We start from the raw sequence: 14,363 nt of genomic DNA, 5'->3' as shown, positions 1-14,363 counted from the left end.
CGGAACCGCCGAGGGAAAAGAATTTTACAACAAAACTCCCTCGCACAACACTGGGCACGGGACTGGCGCGCACTGGCACTAACACAGGGAAAAGAATTTAAACAAAGGGAAAAGCAAGGGAAAAGAATTTACAACAAAACTCCCTCGCACGACACTGGGCACGGGACTGGCGCGCACTGGCACTAAGGGAAAAGAATTTTACAACGAACCTCCCTCGCACAACACTGGGCACGGGACTGGCGCGCACTGGCACTAACACAGGGAAAAGAATTTAAACAAAAAGCAAGGGAAAAGAATTTACAACAAAACTCCCTCGCACGACACTGGGCACGGGACTGGCGCGCACTGGCACTAACACAGGTACACTGCGGGAGCCGGCCGCCTACCTAAGCGACTCCCGCGAGGGCGGCGAGCGAGGCACTTAGCTCCGTGCACTCGCTCGCCCGCCCCCGCCAAAGGCAAGCTCATTCACAATCTGCTCTGCGGGAAAAGGAACACCGAGTGCGGCCACCGGTCGAGTCGCCCTACCCGCACGCGACCGACCGTTCCTCTCGGTCGGTGGCCGTGGAGGCACCCCACTTCCGCACACACACCAGCTTAGCGAGCACGTGTAATACCCGGCACGCCTCCGACCACGGGCCAGCACTTCACCACTTCAGACTCAGATTCCCGCAGGCCATAGGCCCTCGCGGGCTGTGACGAGTGTGTCCTCGAGCAGCGTGAACAACGGATCTTGTTGAAGCACGCACGGCGGCTGGAGGGCAGACGAGCGATGCAAAAAAGCTCGCAGCAGCGATCCCTGCTCTTCGCCGCGCTCGCCGCCGCGCTCGCCATCAGCGTGAGCGAGGCCCAGCTGCCGAAAAAGGGCAACCGCGGCAACCGCTGCGCTTCGTGGTGCCGCTCGCCACGCGACCACTGCCCAAAGGAGCTCTGCGCCGGCTGCGTCGCCCTATGCGCCCAGTACCGCGAGGACATCACCCACCCGTGCCCCGCGGTGGCGAAATGGGACACGGCGTACGAGACGTGCCTCGACTGGTGCCGCCCTCTGGAGGAGTCGTCGCACTGCGGCAAGTGCTCGTGCAAGGCGTGCCCGAGTTGTCGCGGCGGCGGCGGCGGCTCCGCCCAGAAGCCCGCCGCCGCGCCCGTGGCAACGCCCACACGTAGCGCCGCGCCCGCCGCCGCGCCGGCCGCTGCATCCGGTAGCGCGGCGCCGGCCCAGGCCGTCCTCGTCCGAGGGGTTCTCGCCCGGGGGAGCGAGTGCGAGCCGAACGACAGCTCCGACGTCGCGACCGCGCAGTGTGAGCTCGACTGCTCCCTGAGCCGCTGCCAGCAGTGCCGCTGCGCGAGCTGTCCCTTCTGCGCCGCCGGACCGGCCGCCCCGTCCACCGCTCCGATCCAGTGTGCGCCGCTGGACAACGCCGACACGACCGTGCAGCAGTGCGCCGCAATGTGCCAGCCCGAGCACGCGTCAAACTACTGCAAGCGCTGCCAGTGCGGCGCGTGCGCCTTCTGCGGGGGCAGCCTCGCGCCTCCACCTCCGCCGCCGCCCGCCGCCGCCGCCCACGCGCCGCTGCTCCGCCCTCCGCCGCCGCCTCCGGAAGAGAGCCGCGTGGGCTACTCGCAGCCCGAGGCGGGAAACCTGCTGGGGCGGTCGCGGCTCGGAGACGGCGCGTCGGTGGCGTGGCGGCGCGCGTGCGAGCAGCAGGTCAACAGCGGGCGGGAGGCGGGCGAGAGAGAGCTGCCGCGAGAGGGCTGTGCTCTTCGCCGTTCAAGCACTGCACCCACCCTGCCCTCGGCTCTGGCCCCTCGGTAGGTGAACGAGAATTGCGCCAGGCTGGGGCTAGCGGGCGTCCTTTCCCCTCGGCAGCAGCTGCGGCCGGCGGGCGATGCGCGCGGCGCAGCCTCGAACTCGCTGCCGGGTGCGGCGTACGGCGCGGGGACCGCGTGCGCCGCCCGCCGAGCCAGCGCATCGACGCCTCCCGCCCTGGCAAATGGCAGGTGCTCTTGAGGCCGGTGCGGCTCCGCCTCCGCCTCCGCTGCCGGTCACCGCGTACAGCGGCGCGTATGTGGACCGGCTCCACGCCGCCGCCGCGTCGTCGCACCGGCTCGGTACGATGGGCGCGGGCGCAACGGTCGCGGCCGGCGCCATGTGCGCGCTGCGCGCCGCGCCGCGCGTTGCTCGGCACACCGCCACAGAGTTGGATGTGAACCGCGGGCGGAGTTGGACGCATCAGGTGCGCTGCGGCGATCTGCTGCGTCTCGAGGCGGCGGCGCTCGGCGAGCCGGCGGAGGGGGCGAGGCAGGTCGCGGCGGGCGGCCGAGGAGGAGTACAAGACTCCCGGCGAGGGGCTGTACGAGGTGTCTGGTTGGGCCGAGGCGGCGGAGGAGAAGGACGCAAGCGTCCTGTGGGTGGACGACGACGGTGGCGCCGGGGGGGGGGAGGGGGCACGGGCGGCGCCGTGGAGAGCCGCCGTTCACAGCTCCACCCCCGCGAGTCTAGGCCGGCGGGAGCGGGAGCGGCGGCGCAGGAAGAAGAAGAAGGACCGATACGGCGGCGGCGGCGGCGGGGAGGGGGAGGAGGGCGCGTCGTTGGTCGCGTCGGACCTTCAGAGCGCGGCGCGTTCCACTCCACATTTCACGGCTGATGACGAGCCGCTGTGAACGGCGCCTCTTCACGCGCGCGCTGGCCGTGAGCAGGCGTCATACAAGACGGCGTGCGACAGCTCGCGCGAGCAGGTCGCGCGGGCTCCTCTTGCTCCACACAGCCCCACACACCCGCTAGAGACGGGCGGTTGCAGCCACACCTCTCGACGGCCACACGGTCTTTCCTCGCCTTTCGCCTTTGCTGTTGTTGGTCGTGACGACCATGTGGGTTGGGTACCTACAGGCTTCGCCAACGCCTCGACCACACTGGCTTCCTCCGGACGTGGTGACTGTAGGTGCGGCGGTGGGGCGTCGACCAAGGGGTACCATTCCACTCGACGGCGCTGCAGATGGCGATGGAGGTGTCCCTGGACCGGAGGAGCGCGGCGGGCGGTGCGAAGCGGTTCGGGGTGACGAGACGCCATTCACACCTCTGTAGGAGGGATCGGAGGAGGACGAGCTCGACTAGAGCAGTACTACGTGTACACCGATGGGGCGGCCGGGGCGCTGCGTGCATTGATGGCGCAGCATCCTTGCGCATGCATGCGTATTGGTTGATCTGCCCCCAGACAGACTCCGCCGCCGCTTGGGATGGGATCGCATCTTCCTCATGTGGATGCGTGGTGCGTGGACTAAACTCTGGACCTGGTATACACTCTCATCACTAATTCTGTTTTCTCCCCTGTGAGCTGTGTGCGATTCGGTGTTCTTGTACTGTTAAAACTCTAAGTAAACACAAAAAACCCCGCGCAGAGAGGCCACGCATTCACACATCACACGCAGTGTCCTCCGAGGTGTGTGAACTTGAGAGGACTGGGAGTGGTGACCAGCTGCGAGTCAGGAGTTGTGACGGCACAGCTAGTGCGTGCTGTGATTGCGCTGGTGGCGAGGGGGTGGACGGCATCTCGGCTGCAGCCGCGCTCGACCGCAACATTTGAGTCCCCAGGTCCATACGCGTTTGCTGCGGCTGCCCCATAACCCGTGCTAGGACGTGTGTAGACTGACTGACTGGCCTAGTGGGGCGCATGATCAGCCGCCACCGTTGTAGCCGCCGCCGTTTGTGCTGAAGCCACCGTTGCTGCCATGAGCTGCCGCGGGCCACCCGCTGTTGCACGCAGGCTCTTCGGTGTATGAGGTGAAGCCTCCCGTGCCGCCGCCACCGGAAGCACAGCTCTGGGTGCCGGTGCCGGCGTTGCCGCTCTTGCAGATGCAGGTCTCGCTCACCCGGTCACAGATGCCCAGCTCACGATACCACTCTACGTTCACCCCTGTGCATGCCTGGCTGCCCTTGCTGTGGCCAAAGTGGCACGGGTCACAGAGCTCACGGCGGCTCTCGTCCCTTTCCAGAACGTTGGTCGCGTACGCGTTGTTGTAGTTGCCGCCGGTGGCGTATACGCAGACCCATTTCCGCGAATTGGTGCCACAGCCCAGCTTGGTGGTGGCCTTCCAAACGATTTGCGTGAAGTGCCCTGTGGCGCCTCCACCCGTGCCGGTGCTGGTCGCATAGTTCCAATGCACTTCTTCGTTCCAGTACATGTCCATAAAACCGTCCACGCTGAACTGGCCCGAGCCAAGGTTCTCGCCTACGTAGCCCAAGCTGCACTCCGAGCACCGCCCGCTCGGAGAGTGAGCAAACGAGTCGGTGAGCGCGAGGTGGTCCGCCCAGTCCTGCGCGCCTGCATGGGGTGCGCGTTCGGAGAGGCGGGGTCGGGAGATACGCGCATGGTTTGTTTGGGCGGGTCATTGGTGTTGGGCGGATGAGTGCTCACAGCGGCCGAGGCAGTCGTCCCAGACGAGGTCGGGGGTGCCCGGATGGAGGCACCGGACAGCGTTGTGGGCTGCGGTGAAGCCCTTGAGGCAGCCCGTCTCGCCGCCGAGGGCCGAAATAGGCGAGGGCGGCGGTGGCGGCCGGGGCGATGGCGGCGGCGGCGGCAAAGTCAAAGCGTCAGACACGCACGAGGCGCCCGTCGTCTGTGGCCAATTTCCGAAGCAGTTTGCGAGCTCTAGCGTCGAGCCGTCGTCCAGCGTGAGCGTGAAGCCGACAGGCACGCCCGTCAGCCCTTGGGTGGAGGCCTGGAAGGGGCCACCGTTGCGGCTCATCATCACAGGAGCGTTGCCACCGACCGTGATGGTGGCTGCGTCGACGCCACGTTCGAGCCCGGAGAAGAGGACCTTGACAAAATAGGCATTGCCACCGTCGAGGATGGTTGCCGTCGGCGGGCCGGCCCCTTGACACGCGACCTGCTCGAATTGGATGCCCATCACGCCCGTCGCGCAACCTGATATGTCCCGGAATACGGGCAGGTGGCAATCGAACTCCGCAGCTGAGCCCGAATCGACCACCATCACGACCGCCGCACCAGGCCGGTTGCAGCCAGTGGTCTCCGTCGTCTCTGCTCCGTTGAATGTGATCCTGTAGCAGCGCCCGCACGCCACTGCACCGCCGTAGAGCTCCGCGTCGACGGCGCAGTAGCGTCCGGATGCGATGTAGGGGTTCGCAGCGGCTGGCGAGCCTGTGCCGCCCTGTGCGATGTTGGCGAATTCACAGGACGAGCCGACAATTTCCTGCGGGTCGGTGCTCCACATCGTCATCTGGCCTGCCTCACCACCACCTCCATCTCCGCCACCGCCCTCACCACCACCTCCATCTCCGCCACCGCCCTCGCCACCACCACCCTCACCACCACCTCCATCTCCGCCACCGCCCTCGCCACCACCACCCTCACCACCACCTCCATCTCCGCCACCGCCCTCGCCACCACCGCCCCCCTCGCCGCCACCGCCCTCGCCACCACCGCCCTCGCCACCACCGGCCTCGCCACCACCACCCTCGCCTTCACCGCCACCGCTTCCGTCCGCAGTGCCGAGTAGGGCTGTTGGGCCACTTGATGGGCGCACGGCGATGGCGGCCGACAGAGCTGCCGCGATGCAAACGATGACGACGACGGTGAGCACCTTGAGACGGCTTGGGCTGGTGCTCTGCTGCACAGCTGTAGGTGTGGCGTTGGCCTGCTTCATGCGCTACGGCTGTTGTCACGGCTCGCTTTTGGTGCTGGCGTCTCGCACCCATTCGGAAGCCGCCGCTGCCGCGGGTTGGGATTTTTTATTTTATAAGGCATGTTGTAGCATCGCGACAAAGAACTCACACAGAACATCGAAAGCGGCGAGTCGCAATCCCCGGATTTTTTATTTTGAGCTAGACTTCGTTGTTATAGAAACAAGCGAAGGCACACACAACATGACGCCAAACTTTATTTTATTCGAGTTAGGTGTATTGTTGGCAAAACAAGACACAGAGCTCACACAGAATCACAGCGGATTTTTGTGGCAGTTGTTCAGCGGATCGCGACTCAGAGCTCACACAGAACATCGAAAGCGGCGAGTCGCAATTCCAGGGGTCGTTGTGGCGGGCCACCGGGCCACCCTGTCATCCAGAAAGGCATGGATGCCAATCTGGGGTCTTTCGACCGAGTCTGATTTCTTTCGCCTCGCTCGCCGCCTCCCGATGGTGGTAAGGCTGGAGAGCCAAACAAAGCGGTGGAGTGGCGGGTGAGGGCGGGGGATCGAGGAAAGCACGACTCGCACCGACCCTTCACGAACCGAAAGGCTGCACCCGGGAAAGGCACAGTAATTCGGTACGCGTTGGGCGCCCCATTCCGTTTGGCGGCTAGGTCGGCTCAGGGCCCCGTCCACTTCCCTCCCACTTGGCGCGTGATGGTGTGGGGATGTCGCCCAGGACAGCCGGGGCAGGGGCGGAGGGCGAGGGCGGAGGGCGGGACGGGCGCCAACGGGAGGGAGCGGACGGAGTGGAACGCACAGATGGGGGATGGCGAAGGCGGAGGGCGGGCGGGAAGGGGGGAGGGCGGCGGGAGGGCGGAGTCGGCATGGGCGGGCGGTGCCGGTGGCTGGGTGGTTCGGTAGGGCGGGGGGGAGGGCGAGGGCTGAGGGAGGGTGTAGAGGATGTAGAGTGTAGAGCGCTGTAGAGTTGTAGAGATGTAGAGCGCTCTGGAGTGCTGTAGAGCTGTAGAGCTCTACATCCGCCGCGTGACGAACTGCCTGCGTTGTAGAGCGATGTAGAGCGCGATTTTGTTGTAGAGTTTGTTGTAGAGGCTCTACAGCCAAACCGCCGGGAAGGCAGTGACTCAAAGAGGTCGAGTCGCACTAATGGGGTGTCTCTGAGCTTACTGGAGCTCTGATGGACGGCGGCCCTGACTATCCCTGACACACAGAGAGTCACTCTGACAGCACACAACACCCTATAACTGCGTCATGACCAGCCTGCCATGCGTCGCCGGTGCCGCATTCGTCGCAGTGTGCTCCTTTAGCAGGCGGTGTGCGAGGACGGTCGCATTTGCGCGAGGCGAGGCGAGCATTCAGACGCGTTGCATGCGCCATGCCTCGCGCCAGCGCGTGCGGGAGCTCCGTGGCTGAGCGTTGAGTCCAGGCGAGTTGCGCTGGCCACTATCGCTACACCTAGCCGAGCTGACGCGCCGAGGCGCCGGCCAGTCGCAGCCGTGAGGCATGCCACAGCAGCAGAGGCACCTCCCACCCATTGGGCGGGCAGACAGAAGGCCAGGGCAGCACTGGCAAGTGCAACGCGCCTCATGTCGGAGAGCGACCGTGCCTCGTTCGCCGCTTATGATGTAGAGTTTGTTGTATCGCTCTACAACGCAGGCGCTTCGTCCCGCGGCGGATGTAGAGCTCTACAGCTCTACAGCGCTCTACAGCTCTACAGCTCTACAGCGCTCTACACTCTACATCCTCTACACCCTCCCTCAGGGCGAGGGGTGGAGTAGGAGGGCGGTGGGGGCGAGGGGACTGCACGAGCAGGATCTTGTAAGCGATCAGGGACACAGGGACGGGAGCGGGGAGCGCATCGCGACACGGTGCATATTAAGTGCACACCACTCGGGCTCAAGGCTTTTTTTTACGATTTTGCGTGTGCCGCACCCCTCTTTTTTTTTGGCGCAGCTCATTTCGCGAACCTCCCCGACTCTCAGCATGCAGCCATGGATGGAGAAGGTGCTCCTGTCGCCCGATCTGATGCCACTCGTGATGGCAATGTGCCGCTGCCGCGACAAAGCGCCGATGGTGTGTACCGTTTGGCGCGATGCGTGGATCGCCTCTTCGGAGACGCGACCGTCGCTGCGGCCGGTTGCCATTGAGCCTCGCGAGGTGCGCCGTCTGCAAAAGGCGCACGACGGCTGCATTGTCACGACGATGGACCGCCAGGTTCAGATCTTGGACCAGCAGCTGCAAGTGGTCTCCGAGTTCGTCTCGGAGTTCGGCTTCGCGCACATCTATGAGATGAAAGTGCTCGCAGCTAGCAGCGACAACGTCTACGTCGAATTGATGCTAGCAGACGCGCCGACTGCGCAAACCTTGCGCCGATACGCGGTCGAGGCGGCTGAACCCCCAGCCGAACGCGCAGTCCTCGCCGAACGCCATTTGACCGGCAATCTTGGCACCGCTGCGGCCGCGCTCGCCCCAGATTTGGGCGTCATCTTTGTGGCAGGAGAGAACTGTGTCCTCGCTCTTGATGCGCTCAGCCTGGAGGAGTCGCACAGGCTGCCTTGCGCCGAGTTCTTCGAGAACTTCAACGACTATACGGTGAATCTCGCAGTGATCGGCGAAGAGCTCTTCGTCGCGGGCGTCAAGAGCGGTCCCATTGACGTGTACTCCTTGGCGGGCGACCACCTTCGCACGATCGGGAAGCCGTGGGGCACAGGACCTGGGGAAGACGGACTTGAGCTGCGCTTTGACATGTGCGGGTTCGGCAACCGATTGTGTCTGTCCGAAATGTGGACTGACAGAGCGCAGCGGGCCTTACATGTGACTAGGACGAAGCGCATTTGGATTCTCACGAACGAGGGCGATTTGCTGCAACCGCCGTACACCCTGGACTGGACCGAGCACGAATCCCTAGAGGACATGTGCCGTCACGGCAACAATCTGATTATCGTGCGAGCCCCCAGCTTCGGTATCGCACCCGGGTCGGCGCCTGTTCTCGCCGCACTCTCCGGGATCGATATGCGCGACTGAAAATGTCTCTGTCTGTTATCGAATGTAAAAACTGCGAGAAAATACACGGCTGTCGTCCCCCTCGCCCTCCGCGCCTGCACGCTATTTATATATCCCAAGTTTTGCGGTGTGCGGCGGACTTTTGCGGCGAAAAGGAGAGGGTGGCGGCACCCTCCCTCCCCTATCGCCAAACGAGATTCTTGACTTGGGGCCCTCGGGGAGGCGGGCTTTTCGAGGTCGAGGTCGCTCGGGAGAGTACTCGAGGTACGAGTAGGTACAGAGCCCGCCGGCCGTTACATACAGGCTCGCCTCGTACATCGTTGGTCCGCGAGCTTCGTCTCGTCGGTGAAGCCGGCGACGCGCGAAACTTTGGCACAAGGCGTTATGCAGCTCGAGTGACCTCCGCGTTTCGTAAAGCTTCGGCGACTTTTCTTTTGTTTTCTGTCTTGGTCAGTGAAAATCATTTTTTCCCTCGCGAGCCGGCCCCTCAGAAAATTCTTTTCCTTTTGCCAAGCCTCCGACGGGCGCCACAGACGTCGCCGTCGCCTTGTCGTCGCCTTGTCGTCGCCAAAGCCAGAGCTTCGCCGTTGCTCCAGAGGGCAGGCAGATGCCCAGCAGAGTAGACGCTGACCGCGGATCCAGCTCGAGCATCACCGGGCTCATCGGCGCCGAGATGGTCAGCAGCAGGTGCAGCCGTCGCACGAGCAGCGGATACAGCAGTGGCGCGCTCGTTTCGACCACCAATGGGAAGACCGATCACGTCCGGGTGCTCGAGGATGCTCCAGAGCCACCGCAGGCGCTGGCGACAGAGACGCCGGTCAGAAGGGGGCCCAGCTCCTCCAAGAATCCGTCGTTCGTGGAGGAGGCGGAGGGTCCGGCCGACTGGCTGCTCGTGCTGGCCAAGTGCACCGTGCCCGCCTTCTTCGTGGCGGCGTCAGGCGCTGTTGCCATCCCGGTCAACAAAGCGCTGGGCGACGGCGAGGGCGCCGAGTTCTTCCGCAAGGCGAGGAGTCACCACGTGTGGCCTCGCGCAGCTCCCTTTCACAAGTCGAAGTACTAGTCTGGACCGTCTGGACCGTCCACGCGTGACCCGAGTCTGGGCCGTTGCCATCGTGACGTCAGGCGTCGGAGGAGTTTGCGGGCGGCGCGCTCATCGTGACGTACGCGATCGAGCTGTCGCAGGGGTACATCACCAAGAAGGACGGCGCTCTGAGCAGGAAGCTGGTGGCGGCGACGCTGATCGGGACGATCTTCTCGGGCCAGCTCCAAGCCTTGGGCCAGGCGCTCTGGCCGCACGAGTTCATTATTATTATGTCATTTTTTAGTATTTATTATTGGCGCTCTGGCCGTATGATGAGTTCATTATCATAATAATTATCATTATTCAGGCGCTCTGGCCGTATGAGTTCATCGACTCGGACGGTGCACATCTCCCCAGATCTGCCCAGATCTACCCAGATCTGCCCAGATCTGCCCAGATCGACCGCGTTGTCGTACTCTCGTCAGGCGACCCTGACAATGCCGAGGCTGGCGACGCGATCCCGTTCGCACTCGGCGCGTCTCTCTCTGCCTGCGGTGCTCCGGTGGGGCAGCGCGAGGGGTGGGCGTGTGACTCTTGACGCCGGCGCGTGAGTAGGTCTGCTTCGTGGATGGCGGCTTCCCGCGCCGTGTTTCTTTTCTGCCCATCCGAATTTCTTTTTTCTAGGCTTCTTCGTGGACGGCGTCGTGCTTGCGTGCGAGCCGCCGCACCGCCCGCCGGACAAGCTTCTGTGAGGAGAGCGCGTCTCTTCACACCTGCACCTGTGAATAGGTACGAGCCGACGGTTCGGCCGCCGGACAAGCTCTGCCGTTGCCGCTCGCTCTGGCGGAGGGTGCGCCAGATCTCCCCAGATCTCCCTAGATCTCTCTATGCATCTCCCCATATCTCCCCATACCCCCCCATATCTCCCCATATCTTGGCCAGGTGCGCCCCGCCTTCACGTCCGTACTCACCTTCGTCATGTCGATCGACAACGCGGTCTACGGCTTGGCATGCACCAGAAGCTCTGTGGCTGTGAACAGCGCCTCTTCACACCGCCAGCTGTGAACAGGTCGACGGCTTCGGCATGTACCAGAAGCTCGACCGGGCGGCGATGCCGGCGTGGGGCTACCGCACCACCCACGGGACTGAACCCACACTGGGTTCGATACTCTGGAGGTGTGGTACTAGGCGTGGGGCTACTATGCCTGCTTCGTGCTCTCGATCTACCTCGGAGGCGCCCTGGGGGGGGATATGGGGGAGATATGGCGACTACGCCTGCTTTGTGCTCTCAATCTACCTCGGGGGCGCCCTAGGGACCTGGCGAGGACAGACCACGCCCCACTCTTCACAAGGGGGGGGGGGGGGGGGGGCGTCTGGAAAGAGGAGGCTGACGCCGCCAGGGCAAAGCATGTGCTGTGAATAGCAGGCGTGGTCCCGTACCCGCCACAGCCCTAGGGATGGCCGGCGCAGCGCGTCCGTGCACGGACTGACAGTCCGGCACAGGGGGAGATCTGGTGGAGATCTGGTGGAGATATGAGGGAGATCTGGGGGAGATCTGGGCACGTTAGGCGCCCTCACCATCCTCGTGCAGCGCGTGCCGAGCCAGGCGCTGCAGTCCTTCTGGCGCGCAGACCCGCCCGAGAATAGCCGAGGCCAGCCGAGAGAGGTCGACCAGAGGCGCTGCCTTCCTCCTGGCGCCACCTCGCCCCGCCTGGATCTGGGCAGGTACGCCTTTGGCGCCTTCGCGATTCTCGACGGCGGCCTCGAGCTCGCGAGTGATGGCCTGTCCACATTCGTGCTGATCGGGTTCATCTTTGTCTGGCTAATGCTCTTCGCCGGCCAGGCGGCGGAGTGAGGCGGCGGAGGGAGCCGGCGCTGAGCTTGTCTAGGCTCAGATCTCGACTCTCGAGACACTGCATGTGCACCTCCCCTGTAGACCTCCCCGTCAGACCCGGGCAGTACGCATCTTTTTGTGTTATTTTCGGGTTGTTGACGGCGCCCCTGCGCCCTGGCGCCTGTGAGATGCATATATGTACGTGGAGCGCTCTCTCTAGAGGTGTAGAGGCGGTCCCCGTATTCGCAATTCGGGGAGCGGTACGTCAGAATAGAGTAGTGAGTACGTTTTTATCTTACGTTGAGGATTGCGGTGTTTACTGGATTACCGCGATACATTCGGTTCAACGGACAATGCACAACAGTCTCAGGATCGCACTCTCTCATCCGTATTGGTCGCAACGAGAGAGATCATAGTTCACACGAGGCCCAGGGCGCGCTTTGCCTTGAGCGCCGCGAGACGCACTGGCACGCGCCGCATCATCGCGGCCTTGAGCTCCGCGACGGCGTTCGGAGGGCGGGCAAGCACAGTGAAGTCGCGGATGAGCCCCTCGTCGCACAGGCTGACCAGGTCCATTCCTTGGAGCGTCCGCCCCGAGTCCTCAATCTCGGCGGTGAACTCGAGCGCCCACTCCTTCCCATCCTCACTCAGCCACTGCCTGCCGTACTGGAAGGACGAACCAAAAACCTCCGACACGCAGCCGAGGAGCAACAGCGTCTCATCGCGGCCTTCCCACGGCGCGTAGTAGGTCGGAGGCCGAAACATGCACGCCGGGTGCACGTGAGCGCCAAAAGAGTCGCGCAGGCTCTCCGCCGTCGCTCTGCCGCTCATCACGGCACTGACGGATTCGTGCCACGCATCAAACGTGGCCCTGCAGGCCGGCGAGGAGCTCTCTCCGCCGTACACCGTCCCAGAGTAGCGCCGGCTGCTGGCTGCGCCGAGCCGCCTCGTGGCTGCGCTGAGCGTCGTGGCTGCGCCGAGCGGCCTCGTGGCGTGCCTGAGCAACAGATTCATACATACATGTACATCCTATCCAATGACATCCTATCCAAGGAGCAACGTCCCACCCACAACGGTCAACGCGACCGCTCCTCCGACGACTCCTCCTCCGACCGCGACTCATGCGGCACCGGCTCCACTAGCGAGGCGAATGACATATTCGACACCCTCGAAGACCGTCTCGGCTACGGTTCCCACTCCGGCTGGTAGTCGACAAGCTGCCGAGCGCAAATCACTCTGTGTGACACATTTCTTGTTGGCTTCTAAAAATCTCTCTCAGTCAGCGAGCACACACGACAGGTCGACAGCAAGCAGCATCGGGTCAGCAGCTCAGCACACGCGGCACGCACACAGACCCTCTCTTCTGGCGCGAAGGTGCACATGCCGCTTGAGTCTAGGGATCAGGCATCGCGGGCGTCCCGGCGACGCGATCACCTCTCCTCATCACCTACCTATAAGTATCTTCTGTCTCGCTGGCAGGCAGCGAGCGGGCGCGGAGCATCGGCGAGCATGGACATGGACCCGTCGTTACACCCGCTCGCAGACTCACCACACACTCTAGACTTGAGCCGAAGGCGTCTGCGGCACCATGATGAAAAAGTGCCCGTACCGGCTGGCGCCCTCAGGGATAACGGTGAGCATGATCCCAGCTGGGGTTGCGACCCGCATGGTGTCGCCAGCCTGCATGCCGCTTGAGAGCTCGACCCGCCTAAAGCCGACGGGGATTGTTGTTGCAAGGGCACGTTGCCCGCAGGTGCCTACTGGGTGCGGTCGCACATCTTCATCGGCGGCAATTCCTGGGGCAGCGCCGGCGGCGCAGGTGGCAGCGCAGGCGGCAGCGCAAGCGGTGCAGGCCGCGCAAGCGACGCAGGCGGCGCACGCGGCAGCGCAAGCGTCGCAGGCGGTGGCAGCAAGGTGGTAGTGCCAGGTTGAGGAGCAGCTTGAGGAGCAGCTGTCGAGGGTGAAAAAAGGCCGGAATTCGCCCTCAGAATCCGGATCGCCTCGCGGAGCCGCTCCGGCCGGCTGTGTCCCAGCGTCTCGAGCAGCCGAGTGAGGTCACTCAACAGAGCCGCCGCCTCGCTCAGCTCCCCAGCCACCTCTGGCCCTGCCATCCGGAGCAGTGTGCACAATTCCCGGACCAGCTTCAGCTGGTCGCGCCCCCCGAGGTTGAATGCGGCCACCTCTTTCCACAGGGCCCACGCCTCGTGCTCCTCCGCAGTGCGCGGCTGGGTTGAGCAAGCTGCAGGTCCGCTGTTGGTTGGCCACGACAGGCAAGCAGGAGGAGGCCCGTTGGTTTCTGTCGCGGGCGGCAGGAGGCTGTAGCGGTGGTTGGCTAGGCCGGGCACAGTGCCGGCGAGCAGGCCGCCCGACATCCACTCCTCGCTCCCCAGCAGGTCCTCAAGCATCCGATCCTCTGAGCCGTCGGAGGAGGCGCTCTCCTCCTGCTCGTCCAGGTCCGGAGTCGAGCTGGCTGGCGGCGGGGAGGAGGGGCGGGACGATGGGCCGCCCAAATTTGGGGCGGTCGCGGACCGTTGCTCCGCTCGCCTCATTGTCGAACTGTCCATGAAGTCTTTCGCATCGAGGTCAAAATGGAGGAATGTCGACCGGGACTCGATCGCAGGGGGGTTCGCCCCAGCAGTCGCTGGCTCAGTGCGAGCTGCACTCGTCTCCTCGGCGGGACGACCCGAAACCCATCGTGGGGCAGCGGCGTGCATCGGCGTAAAGCTGGACCGAGGTTGGGTGCCGAACCAACGCAAAACGGGAAACGTCGTGATGGAAGGATTGCCCCCGGGGATTGGGGGGAGCGGGAGCGTGTCCACCGCCGCGGGCGTCACGGGTTCGTAG

At 64.1% G+C, this 14,363-nt stretch overlaps 4 protein-coding genes across 4 annotated transcripts; 2 read left to right on the top strand and 2 right to left on the bottom strand.

The window, feature by feature from the left end:
- Positions 1–772: 772 nt before the first annotated feature.
- Positions 773–3,112, top strand: EMIHUDRAFT_102055 (hypothetical protein; the record flags this gene model as incomplete). Its single annotated transcript, XM_005772417.1, has 8 exons — positions 773–1,705; positions 1,814–1,919; positions 1,999–2,149; positions 2,235–2,422; positions 2,501–2,592; positions 2,698–2,736; positions 2,940–3,053; positions 3,083–3,112. 8 exons carry the CDS (start codon positions 773–775, stop codon positions 3,110–3,112), a joined length of 1,653 nt encoding a protein of 550 aa, XP_005772474.1.
- A 560-nt stretch (positions 3,113–3,672) lies between these two features.
- EMIHUDRAFT_208842 (hypothetical protein) lies at positions 3,673–5,229 on the bottom strand (the record flags this gene model as incomplete). Its single annotated transcript, XM_005772416.1, has 3 exons — positions 3,673–4,319; positions 4,413–4,494; positions 4,597–5,229. The coding sequence occupies 3 exons, from the start codon at positions 5,227–5,229 to the stop codon at positions 3,673–3,675; spliced, it is 1,362 nt and encodes a 453-aa protein (XP_005772473.1).
- A 4,042-nt stretch (positions 5,230–9,271) lies between these two features.
- On the top strand, positions 9,272–11,838 carry EMIHUDRAFT_451068 (hypothetical protein; the record flags this gene model as incomplete). Its single annotated transcript, XM_005772415.1, has 11 exons — positions 9,272–9,682; positions 9,787–9,888; positions 10,053–10,086; positions 10,171–10,239; positions 10,370–10,535; positions 10,628–10,681; positions 10,755–10,802; positions 10,874–10,919; positions 11,254–11,308; positions 11,411–11,629; positions 11,806–11,838. The coding sequence occupies 5 exons, from the start codon at positions 9,272–9,274 to the stop codon at positions 10,435–10,437; spliced, it is 684 nt and encodes a 227-aa protein (XP_005772472.1). The 3' UTR covers positions 10,438–10,535; positions 10,628–10,681; positions 10,755–10,802; positions 10,874–10,919; positions 11,254–11,308; positions 11,411–11,629; positions 11,806–11,838.
- A 98-nt stretch (positions 11,839–11,936) lies between these two features.
- EMIHUDRAFT_208837 (hypothetical protein) lies at positions 11,937–12,533 on the bottom strand (the record flags this gene model as incomplete). Its single annotated transcript, XM_005772414.1, has 1 exon — positions 11,937–12,533. One exon carries the CDS (start codon positions 12,531–12,533, stop codon positions 11,937–11,939), a length of 597 nt encoding a protein of 198 aa, XP_005772471.1.
- Positions 12,534–14,363: the final 1,830 nt, after the last annotated feature.

Source organism: Emiliania huxleyi, assembly GCF_000372725.1.
Source record: "Emiliania huxleyi CCMP1516 unplaced genomic scaffold EMIHUscaffold_36, whole genome shotgun sequence".
NCBI classification, from domain to species: domain Eukaryota; phylum Haptophyta; order Isochrysidales; family Noelaerhabdaceae; genus Emiliania; species Emiliania huxleyi.
The sequence above is the reverse complement of the archived record's forward strand: the minus strand, read 5'-3'. Positions and strand labels throughout refer to the sequence as shown.